Below are 12,271 nucleotides of genomic sequence, written 5' to 3'. Positions count from 1 at the left end.
GTCGAGCGGAGCTCAGTGGGCAGCGTATTCCAAAGGGCTGGGGCAGCCGTGGAAATACATTTAAAGGTGTACAAATTTCCATTTTTTAAAAAAAAAAATCTCCAAATGCAAGATGAAATTAGATTGGAAAAATGAAAAACTGGAGGAATCTGATTTTAGCAGATTTGTCTACCTCTAATAATAAAATGGCATTATACTGACTCATTACATTGCTCCAAATAGGCCAGATTCAATTATGGTCCTGCACAATCTTCAAACACAAAATGCATTCACACTCTTATCTACCACTGAATTGCCTTGAAACCATTACAAGGGGCAAAACTTTATGCTTAATCTTGCCTCACAGATGCCATCGATGCACACATCACGGCTGTACTGAGAGCAGGGGGTTCCATCTTTCACTCGATTAGACATTGCAAAGAAAAAGTCAAAATCCTCAGCTGTGCAGTAGAGTTTGCAGAAGTCTTCCTCTGAAAAGACATTAAGAGTTTAATTATACAGTTTAAAAAACAGTGTTGATATTCTAGCCCAAAGCCTTCTAAGTGTATGTATGTGGCTTCAAGTTGCCTGTTGATTTATCGTGACTTCTTGCACTTCATAGGGTTTTCTTAGACAGGGAATACTTAAGAGATGGTTTGCCATTGCCTACTTATGAAATATACCCTCCAGCCTTGGAATTGCTTGGCAGATTCCCATCCAACTACCAACCAGATCTGATACTGCTTAGCTTTCAAGATAGATAATAATAATAATAATAATAATAATAATAATAATAATAATAATAATAATAATAATAAATAAACTGTTTATTTTATACCGCTTTTCCTCGAGATCAAAGCAGTGCACATCTACAAGGACTATCACATACAAGATAAGCTAAGACATAAAAGAAATGACTTGAGACTATTACTGATCTACCTTCTACTTTTGTGTAAGGTTTCCATTTGTAGTACCATCCACGGAAAGGTTTGCTGTTATACTCGGCACATTGCTGGGCGCGGAAGTCAGGGCTACCGAACGGACAGAGCTGCGTGTTGCAAAGCTGATAAACACGACTTGACCCCTGACAGAATTTGCCCCCATGCTGAGGCCTACGAAGAAAAAAAGAAAGTATCATTTCCAGCCCCAAGCACTGAATCCAGTTCAGCAATGCAATTCATGATATCAACCTGAACTGTAATTGCAACTAGCTCTCTATATCCACACATTTTTTATCTATGTATTCAACCATCCACAGATTGAAAATATATTTTTTAAATTAAATTCCAAAAAATCAAACCTTGAATTTGCCATTTTGAATAAAAGGAACTATTTTACTATGTCGTTGTATTTAATGGGACTTGAGGATCCACAGATTTTGGTATCTTTGGGAGCAGGATGGTCCTGGAACCAAACCCCATTGTAAAATGCCCTAAAGGTCCATTAAAAGTAACTGCATGTTCTACTTTTTAATCCCCCCTCCCTTGTTGTTTCCATTAATTGAATTATTTTTCAAATGTAATCTTATTGTGCCCACATTACACAGAAAGGAATCAGTTAGTTGTAATTCAGTACTCCAAAGCTCTTGGGTTCATTACAATGTAATCTTTACATGATGTAATTTTTCATCACACAAGATGGGTTTTGTTCAAACATTTCTGAGCAAATGCTATCATCCGTCCAAGCATGTCTCCTGAATACACATGTCATGAAGGCACCCTTGGGCAAATCTTTGTTGTGCTGATCCAGAACTCTTTTATACAATGTAAAAGGGTCTGGGGAGCATTTTCAGGTTAATGAATAGTGCATATGTACATACAAATGTACATACATATAATGCATAAATCCCTGGGCAATTTGCAAATAAAATATATTCCCTCTGTTCGGCATTCTTGTATATTTACAAAACAAGTTGGAACATTATTCTGTGGCTTGTATGTCTTTGAATGATGATCCGAAAACCACCTTCCCAGAAAACCTGCAATAAAAGGAAGACAATCCTCTTGCAAACAGTGACAAATCATTCTAAATACTGAATCTATGTTGTTATTGATATCTGAATGAGAGCCAGGATGGTATAGTGGTTTCAGTGTTGGAGAAGGGTTTGACTCCAAGCTCGGCCATGGAAACCCACTGGGTGACCTTGTGTAAGTCACATACTATCAGCCAAGAAATCTGTCAAGAAACCCCATGATAGAGTCACCTTAGGATTGCTATAACACCTGCTTGATAGATTGGTGGATGAATCAAGGGGGTTACAGGCCTGAATCTACAAGATCTACGCAGAGCAATGGAAGATATGGGAGCTTGGAGATGTCTCATAGACAGGTTCGCCATGAACTGAGGTCAATTTAAGGGTGCTGACAGCAACAACAGGATATTTGGGAAGGGAATAGAAGACTGTGAAGTTGAAGGTTTTCATGGCTGGCATCCATAGGCCCTATACAGACAGGCCAAAATAAAGCTGCTTCAGGTCACTTAGGACTCAGAGATATGCTGTTTAAATGATGCAATCGTCCTAAGAGTCCAGAAGCTGCACCAAAGCCATGCTCCAGTCCTTAGGACCGGAACGTGGCTTTGGCGGAGCTTCCGGCCCCTTAGGACACATGTGTCATTTAAACAGAATACCTCCAAATTGACCTGAAGCAGCTTTATTTTGGCCTGTCTGTATGGGGCCATAGTTTTTTGTGGGTTTTGGGGGCTATGTGGCCATGTTCTAGAACTATGAGCAGAAGATTCTCTCTTGACTGCCTTTACACTTCCAGAAAGTAAGTCGGCCAGGTTCTGTTTAAAGCAGAATGAGCAACTAGATGTAATTTTGTCTTGATCCATAAGAGCTTCTTTTCTTAGCTTCATTTCTTTGCTGTGGTCCATTAAAAATCATTCTTCTTTTTTAAATAAACTGGGTTAAGATCAGGCAATCACATGTCTGTATTTTCTATATGTTTTCCTATACAAAATGGAATGTATGGAACTCCGCACTTGTTCCATCCCTCTAGTATTAAACTAATTATTGTTTCATTTGTGCAATCCAGTTCCATTTGCTGCAGTTCTCATGATCACTGATCAAGCAACAGCACACAACCAATAAAAGGTACACATATGTTGAAGCTATTTTGCTGCTTTTGGTGGGTTTTAAAGTACATGGATGTCTAAAATTGCATTCTAATATTTTAGTGAACAATGTGCTATTATGAAGCAGGTAAGACTCAATCCCACAGATATGAGTAACTACGACCTTACGTCTCCTGGGCACTCTTCATGTGCTTTACAGCCAAGCTATTAAATTAAGCAATCTATTTCTTTCTCAGGGAAGAAAAAAAAATCTAGATTGTAAAATGTTGTGAAGTATGGAAAACAGATCCGTGAATTTATGTTGCAGCAGCTTGTACAAACATAATGATTTTAGCAAATCTGCATAGGCCTCTTGTACTGTAGATGACCTCTAAAGGTGTTGGGTGCTATAAGGATGTATCTAATGCTGGGAAATAGTCAGAATACCACAGTCAATTTTCTTACAAGCTCAACACATTCCATTTGTATTGTACATTCTTATTATATATACTTCTTTATGCCAGGCAAAGCATTTGTATAACCCAGATAATCAAATGTCAGTATTAAATAAGATGCTGAAGACCCATTGCCACACATTGTATTTTCACCACATGCTGTCTTTTCACAGTCATTCTATGTCGAAGGAAAGGAGAATTTTCACAGTTACTCTGCACAAAATTCACACATGGCTGATTTGTACAAAGGACAGCATTTCTTTACAGGAATCAGATTTTTCTACATTATGAGTAATATTTTTGTTTAGAAATATTATTTTCTATGCTTGTTCCTGTGCAAACAATAATAATAATAATGGTGTTTTCTCTGCAAAAACAACCATGTGCAAATTTTGCCCAGAATAAGTCTTAACTTGTGAATAGCCTTTGAAAAGTGCATGGATATATCAGTTGTTTCTGACCTATGGAAACGCTAAGACCATATCATGGGGTCTTCTTGGCAAGACTTGTTCAGGGTGATTTGCCTTTGCCTTCTTCAGAGGCTAAGAAAGTATGACTTGTCCAAGGACATGCATTAGGTTTCAATGGCCAAGCAGGCCAATGAATGGATGCCTGTCATGAAAGCCTTCGACTTCACAAATTCTAAGTGCTCAGTTATATATCTTTACTCTTTTCTGCTGTCATTCTGCTGCTCTTTCCATTCCTAGTCTTCTTCCGATTTCTCGATTACTGTCTCCTTTCTAAGCAATATTTGACCCAAGGAACAGGGACTCTTTTATTATTTCGATTTCCTCGCTGTCTAGGCTGAATGAATGTAGGCCCTATATAAGTCATTGTTTTTGTTTTCTTTATGCTCGGCATTAAACTTGCCTTGGCACTTTCTTCTTTGATATTCCTGAATAATCGTTCCAAGTCTGTGATGTTTTCCACTAGTAATATAGTGTCATCCACATATCTTAGATTATTGATACTCCTTCCTCCTATTTTTACTCCTCCTTTTCCTGAATCTAAGCCTGGAACAGATTGGCATGAAGTGGCAGCTTGAAGCTGTCACCGCCAAAGATGACCATCCAACCCTTTTTTAAAGCTCTCCAAAGAAGGAGTGTCCACCATCCTCTATGGCAGCATATTCTACTGTCAAACAGTTCTCACAGTGATGAAATTCTGGCGCCTTACAGACGGGCCTAAGCGGCACCGTCGTTGCACCAGGAATACGCGTGAGGGACGGTGCTTCCGGACGCGCCTTGCCCCTTGCACGTATTCCGTATGGCAAGATGGCGGCACCCTATACAGACGGGCGCCACCATCTTGACGTAACGGACGCACAGCGTCCGGACGTTTAAACCCAGAAGAGCCGTTGCGAGTGCGTGCTTTGGCACTTGCGGCGGCTCTTCCGGGTTGCCGGAAGGAGTGCGATTTCTGCACTCCTTTTTTGCAGTGCAGAGGAGTCACGCGGTATGGCTGCTGCGGCTCCTCCGCGCTGCAACCGGCAGCGGCCCAAGACCGCCCCTTTTGGACGGTCTGTAACGGGCCTCTGTCTAACATATTGGTGGAATCTATTGTAATTTTAAAATGTTGGTTTGTGTTTTAATATCTGGATTAGAAAAAGGCTGCTTTGAAAACTCAGGAATAAATTGACTGGCAAGCTGATCTGGAATTAGGCAGCTTCTTGTGTTCCCACTTTATTTTATTTTATAATTTTAAAAAAACCCATAGGAACAGGAATTGTAAATTAAGAATTATTTTGACATACTTCTAATATTAAACTCATGTGGTGAATGCTAACAGGACTGGAGCCAAAAAAAAAAAAGGACCTCCGAGAAACAAGAGGAAGGTATCAGCATACTAGAAAGAACCCCAAGGTTTGCAGAAATGAAAAATCTTACAAATAGCAAATGCAAGGCGTAAACAGCCCTGCATCACACTCCAAATCCCAATGATAAAAACACTTCCCAGTAATGACTAAAGCTGTGGATTGTTACAGAATAACATGTCAGCTGGAAAATTAAAATGAGAATTGGGGTAGAAAAATGCCCTGCTTGAGCCCTTTTAAATTTCCAGTATCTTGAAGTCTGGCTGGATGAACAGATAAACTTTTTTCAGAAAAGAGTCTGAAACCATTTCATTGGTCAGATTTTATTATATAAAAAGGAGGAAGGGGGAGGGAAAATGAAAAAAGAAATGCGGCATCACCTTTAAGCCTATTCTATTTAATTTTGCATGAGCTTTCGTGGATATAAACCCACTTCTTTGGATGCATTGGTTATATATGCTGTCATCCTACTACAGTACACAGAGAGAACACAAGCATCTACTGCATTGCCTTTCTCATGAGCATCACAAATAATGATAAAAACAGTGCATTCTCATATCCTTGATGTTTTATATCAGTGTCTTACTTTGGACTGTTGCAGTGCCTCTCTTGGTATGTAACTCCACCTCCGCAGGTCCTTGAGCAATCGGACCAGTCAGACCAAGCAGACCACTGGCCATTAACAGGTTTAGGCCCATGGTCTCCATACCGGACACATTGGCCCCTTCGACACCACTGTAGGAAAGAATGTTTTCAAAAAGAACCAACAACAATGCTGCATTAGTGCTTGCCAAGGTGGCAGGACAAGATTTTAAAAAGAATCAGAGGGCCTGAACAGACAGGCCAAAATAAAGCTGGTTTTGGTCACTTTGGAGGTATGCTGTTTAAATGATGCATGCGTCCTAAGAGGCTAGAAGCCACACCAAAGCTATGTTCCAGTCCTAAGGACTGGAGAGCGGCTTTGGTGCAGCTTCTGGCCTCTTAAGATGCATGTGTCATTTAAACAGCATACCGCCAAAGTGACCCAAAACAACTTTATTTTGGCCTCTCTGTTCGGGCCCAGATATAAGAAATAACACAAGATTAAACAGAGCAGAAAGGAAGCTTAGGCTTAAAGTAGATAGGAAGAAAAATACATCATAAAGGGGATTCAATGGATAGCTAAAGTTTAAGAAAGGGGAGATGAAGGAAACCGGAGTCAGTAGCAAAGACCTGAGTTAGGTTTGTTTCCTTTTTGCAGATGGTTTGCTTTCAGCTATATTCATCCCTATCTGCAAATGCACATCAATTATCTTCAATGGTTACAAGATTTTAAAGGGTCTTGTATTAACTTGCCAGTTTGTTTAATATGTTTTTAGTTTGTTTAGATTATTCTGTTTTAAACTGTCTTAAATGTTTAAATTGGTTTTACTGTATGTTGCCATGAGATCCTTAGATATAGGGCAGGTGAAAGAAAGAACAAATGAACGATTGGGGTAGCTAATGTGAACATGATTTTATTCTCAACTGACACCGATGGATTCCCACACTGGGAGAAAGTGGGATACAAAATGAATGGAAAGATAATCAATAATTTCTTGATCTGATCCATTCTGACCACAAGTGATTCATGATCCCATATATCAATGCTTCTTTTCCTCAAGAAAGAAAAATTCATACGCACCAGGAAAAAGCATATCAAATTGAAGAAATTACAGCTTTCTTTCTGAATTGCTATATTTCAAGATACAAGAGCAGCACCATGCTATTCTGCTGATCATGTTTTGGACCAAAAAGAACCCAACTAGATCTGATACATGTTTATCTGAAAGTAACCTATCGTTAAATGATGTTTATCCCAAAGAAATATTTTTCCCTCTAGAAAGACTTGTAACTCACCATGCTTATCCCGCAGGAGGTTCCTTCCGCAGCTGGCATAAACTTTGTCTCACATCGATGGCCTACTTTATGGCACCATAATGACTTACATATATCCTGAAATATTTTTTTTATTTAAAAAATTCCATGATTAGGCTTCATGTCTGGATTAAGTCAACATTTTCATTCCTAGGATCTTTTAGAACAAATAATGAGATCAGTAAAAAGCAGAGAGCTTCTTTGCTTCCCTTTGGCATCACTTTAGCTGCTATTGCTCAGTGCTATGGGATTCTAGGGTTTGGAGTTTCGGAGATATTGAGCCTCCTCTGTTAGACAGCTTCGGTGCCACGACAAATTCCATAGCAATCAGCCATGACAGTTAAAGCGGTGTCAAACTGCATTAACTCTACCTCTGATTTCACTATATAAAATCATTTATTACTACTTTGGTGCATTCTTGCAGCTTTAGGGAATTCATTCTGTCTGTCTGTCTGTTCCATTCTTCCACGATTCTATGATTCTAGTTATAACCGACTGTAAAGGGCGATGCTCATCTCTGTAACTAAGCCAAAGAGCCAGCATTGTCCAAGGAGTGCTCTGGTGGTCATGTGGCCAGCATGACTGCCCCGAACACTGTTATTTTATACTTTATAATGGCACACACTGGTCTTTGACTGCAATCATGGTCATGTATCTGTGGGTTTGATGGGTACTGCATCAAGGTATGCATGTATGACATACATAAAACACTACAGAACTAATCTAGTTTGAGACCGCTTTAACTGCCTGGCTCGGTGCTAGGGAATTCTGGGAATCATAGGGGGGATACATACGGGCAGCTCCATGCCACTCGTCTTTGCCCCTCATCGGTGCCGCACCAACCACACAGCACGGCACCAACGCACTCCCTAAAAAGAAGCCAGAACACCATAATGGTGCTTGTGTGCAATGATGCTGCCACTTCCAGCAAGCGCCATTTGGGCATGCAGATGCCCATGCGTCATTGTCGCATGCCACATGTGGGCAGATCCGCAGCAAGATGACACACGGGCACCGCTAGTAGGGCTGGGCACATAAGGAGGCCCTCCTGAGCCCTAAAATCAGTCCCAGGCCAGTGCTTTTCACCCGTCTGTACTAGGCCATAGTTTATTGTGGCACCAGAGCTCTCTGACAGAAAGGGTTAAATGTCTCCCAAAACTACCATTCCCAGAATTCCCTAGCATTAAGATAGAGCAGTTAAAGAGGTCTCAAACTGGATTATTTCTGAAGTGTGTTTTGGACCTAAATCTAAAGAACAGAAACATATACATGTGGACTCATAGGTAAGGCCATTTAATTCAGAGGGAGTTATACCATGAAACCAGGTCTAGGATTGCATGCTAAAACCACATTTCATTCATAATGAAGCTTGAACATGCTCCCACCTTCCTACCTCAGTTCCTTGGTTTCTTGCAATTAAATCCCACATCCTGAAAGCACATTCTTTTCCTGCAGCCATGCTGGCCCACCTTGACTTCCATCCAAGCCCACACCTTCAAAGCAAGTGATGGCGTTGCCAAGCAATTTACAGTTTAGAAATAGAGCATAAGACCCTGAAGCTCATTGGAAACCCTCCACTCATTCATAAACCTCTCATCTATAGCACACTGTTATTGTCTGTTGCAAGTTCTGACATTATCTGTAAGTTACAAAAAAAAAGAGGTACCTTCACAAAACTCAGGTTGCATAGTTTTGCTTTTGCTCCAAACTGCCATTTGCATTGTGTATCGGCATCATAAATCTGCCCTGGGAGTTTATCGGGGTACTTGTATTGTCCTGCTTGCTTCGGTTCATCTATCAGGCAAGCTGCTTGAGCTGTACTGTTAAGGAAGAAAGGCATCTATTAATGATCTACTTGATCATTGTGCTGCTGTTATGTAACTCAGAACCACACAGTGCGCTATCCAGTTCCAATCTTATTTGTAAATCCTTTATCCACAAGAAGGTCAAATGCACTGGCAACCCCATCCCCACCCAATTTAAAAGACAGAAATTTTAAAAATTCTCCCATTATTCCTGAACAGCAAGTCTTTAAAAAAAGACTGACACTTGGTAGTAGTAATAATAATAATAATAATAATAATAATAATAAATTTTATTTATATACTGCCTTTCCAAAGGATCAAGGCGGTTTACAAAATTACATAAGCAATACGTACCCATCAAAGATATAAATGATTATCCTTTCACTGTAGCAATCTCAGACATAAAATACAATACTTAAATAAGGGGAGGGCAATTGAGGAAGGCAACAAACAACAACAGCTATGGCCAGAGTATTTGTTCTTATCACTGCTCTATGATTCATGATTATACACCAGTAATAATTATTTATATGCATGCTAGTAGCAGGAAACAAAGTCCTGTTAGGACTTTGGTGGGCTTGTTGCTGTTAACCGCCCCTATCCAGAAGAAAAGGAGACACAAAAGACGGCAGCAGCTATAGGACAAGAGCACTAATCTCCCTTTAGACCTACCTGAGAAATTTGTTAAGATACTGCCGGCTGCATATTGACCATGAAAAAACGCCATTGTTTCCAGTGAGAGTGGGAGACATAATGTTACCTTCAGCTTTTCTGCAGGGGTTTCCTTCGCCATCATGAATCATACCAAAGCTAGAAAGAAAGAAAGAAAGAAAGAAAGAAAGAAAGAAAGAAAGAAAGAAAGAAAGAAATTTACAAATGGCACAACATAAAAAGGCAAATAAGGGGATGCCATTATTGCAAGCTATTAATGGAACATGCCCAAAAGAAAATACAAGTGCACCACAAAACAGTGCAGACAGAATTTTCATTTTCATTTATATATTTCACAAATTGTGATCCTTCTTGTGTTTCAGGCTGCATATTCCTCCTTTTGCCATTATATAAATTATGTAATGTACGAGATATGAACGCCACAGGGAAATACATATATCCCATCTATTTAATCCTTTCCTGATAAGAAAGGAAGAGTGACCAAAGACAGCATATAGTCAGCCCTCCATATCCATGGATTCTTTATCCATGGATTCACCCATCCAAAACTTGAAAAATATTTTATATGTATACATCCCAATAAACTAACCTTGATTTCACTATTGTATATAGTGGACAACGTCTCACTACACCATTGTAATCTGACTTCAGATGTTCCACTTTTAAACATTTTAAATTCTTCAAAAATTTCCATTACAAATGTGATGATATTCTGATTCTGATGGCATAATGGGACTTGAGCAGCCACAGATTTTGACACCTGAGATCCACTCAGGTTGCTGGAACCAAAACCCAACAGATAGCAAGGGCCCACTCTATTATTATTATTATTATTATTATTATTATTATACTTTATTTCTAAAGCGCTGTAATTATACTATTATATTAACTGTAATTATATTAACTGTACCACAGATCTTTGGGGGAGCAGTTTGAGAAATGGCCATGTTCACTGATTGTAAGTCATTAGTAATCACCATACTGCAAAGCACCAAACAAGATTTGAACGTAGATTCAGGGCCCAAACAGACAGGCCAAAATAAAGCTGCTTCGGGTCACTTTGGAGGTATGCTGTTTAAATGACATATGCATCTTAAGAGGCCAGAAGCTGTGCCAAAGCTACGCTCCAGTCCTTAGGACTGGAGCATGGCTTTGATGCAGCTTCCATCCTCTTAGGATGCATGCATCGTTTAAACGGCATACCTCCAAAGTGACCCAAACAATTTTATTTTGGCCACATAGCCCAAAAAACCAACAAAAAAATTATTTTGGTCTGTCTGTTCAGGCCCTGAAATCAAATCTTCCAGCCTTTAGACATAAAGATTCCCTACTTGAAGAGAGGACTCAATTTGATGGAAAGAGTCCTTTCATCAGATGATCACGGATATTGGTAGGAATCTTTGGATACAAAGATATATACATTAAAACACAAAACTGTATGTGCACATAGAGGACGTCTGAATCAAAATATTACCACAATTTTAATATGGTTTCAGATGTTCCATTTTTAAACATGCAAAATTCTTCCCAGTGTCATAGTGTTGAATATTCTCCACCATTCATTTGGAGTGGCTGTCATTTTCTGCTACCATGTTCTACATGGTTTGGCGCTGGGGCATTGTGGAGACTACAAAATGGCAGACAGGCTTCCCACATGACTGCCACTGTAGCATCATTAACAAAACACACACACACATGTACGGACAAGTTGGGGGGAAAGAAAGAATAGCTGCCATTGCCATTAGACATTAAGAGCCACATATCAGGGGGGGGAAATATCCCTCTCAAAGAATGTTTAGTAAATTTGTCCACCAATTTAATCAGCCACAAATATGGTGGAACATCTTTGGAGATAATATTAGTTGAGCTGTAGTTTAAATGCAAAATGTACGCTGTAAAATCTAGGTTGCTACAGTGCTCCATCTGTAAAGCCTTTGCTTTTCATTATCCAAGTTGAGCCTCTTTGTCCTATCCTGCATTTCGTAGGGAAGGAAGTTCTATTAAGCCTTACATGATTTATTTGACAAAAAAAAACCCTCCTTTATTTGTTTCAAATGTGCCCTCCCATCTGTAATTACTATCTATCTGCTAATAGGATCATTAGGCAACACTTCTAAAGATCATCTGCCTGCAGGCATCTGGCCATGGCTGCCAATTTCCCATATTATACAGTTGAAAAGGCACATGCTTGGAAAAATGACAATGGGGGAAATTTTGAACAGCTATTGCCAAAGGAAAGTACTGCAATCTTTCCAATATACTTTTTTTTTTGGACGGCGTTTCATAAATCCTTCCTGTTCGGATATCAGCATTTTTATGCCAAGCTGCAAAGGTTATAACAGAAAAAGGGAGAAAATGCTCAGAAAACCCCCCCATAAAAATTGGCCACTTTTACTGGAAAAGTCCCCAAATCAATCCATCCATCCATCCATCCATCCATCCATCCATCCATCCATCCATCACCCCTCCTCCTCTCTCGCTCATCTTATTGATTTGTCCATTCCATTCCAATGAGCATGAGATAGTGTTCTCTTTCTCCCTATTTACTCCTCAAAACAAACCTGAAAATAAGTGATTCAGAGACACCCAATGAGCTT

At 39.6% G+C, this 12,271-nt stretch overlaps 1 protein-coding gene and 1 long non-coding RNA gene across 5 annotated transcripts in view; one reads left to right on the top strand and one right to left on the bottom strand.

Annotated features, from left to right (window-relative positions):
• ADAMTS18 (ADAM metallopeptidase with thrombospondin type 1 motif 18) overlaps nucleotides 1–12,271 on the bottom strand; it is a 67,671-nt gene that overhangs the window by 17,635 nt on the left and 37,765 nt on the right. For both annotated transcript variants that reach the window (XM_042480906.1, XM_042480905.1), the window contains 6 exons: nucleotides 9,675–9,812; nucleotides 8,864–9,017; nucleotides 7,180–7,275; nucleotides 5,888–6,036; nucleotides 919–1,091; nucleotides 340–470 (listed from right to left, as the gene is read on the bottom strand). In XM_042480906.1, the coding sequence (XP_042336840.1) occupies nucleotides 340–470; nucleotides 919–1,091; nucleotides 5,888–6,036; nucleotides 7,180–7,275; nucleotides 8,864–9,017; nucleotides 9,675–9,812 (841 nt within the window). The remainder of the gene's footprint in view (nucleotides 1–339; nucleotides 471–918; nucleotides 1,092–5,887; nucleotides 6,037–7,179; nucleotides 7,276–8,863; nucleotides 9,018–9,674; nucleotides 9,813–12,271) is intronic.
• Nucleotides 1–12,271, top strand: part of LOC121937579 — an 85,368-nt gene that overhangs the window by 63,051 nt on the left and 10,046 nt on the right. For 2 of the 3 annotated variants that reach the window (XR_006105173.1, XR_006105169.1), the window contains one exon: nucleotides 937–1,071. The exons of the other annotated variant lie outside the window; for it this stretch is intronic. This is a non-coding gene — a long non-coding RNA (uncharacterized LOC121937579). Of the gene's footprint in view, nucleotides 1–936; nucleotides 1,072–12,271 lie in introns of those variants that run through there. 3 annotated transcript variants of the gene reach the window in all.

Source organism: Sceloporus undulatus, chromosome 8, assembly GCF_019175285.1.
Source record: "Sceloporus undulatus isolate JIND9_A2432 ecotype Alabama chromosome 8, SceUnd_v1.1, whole genome shotgun sequence".
Lineage (NCBI taxonomy): Eukaryota > Metazoa > Chordata > Lepidosauria > Squamata > Phrynosomatidae > Sceloporus > Sceloporus undulatus.
Note: the sequence above shows the minus strand (reverse complement) of the source record. Positions and strands in the feature narration are given on the sequence as shown.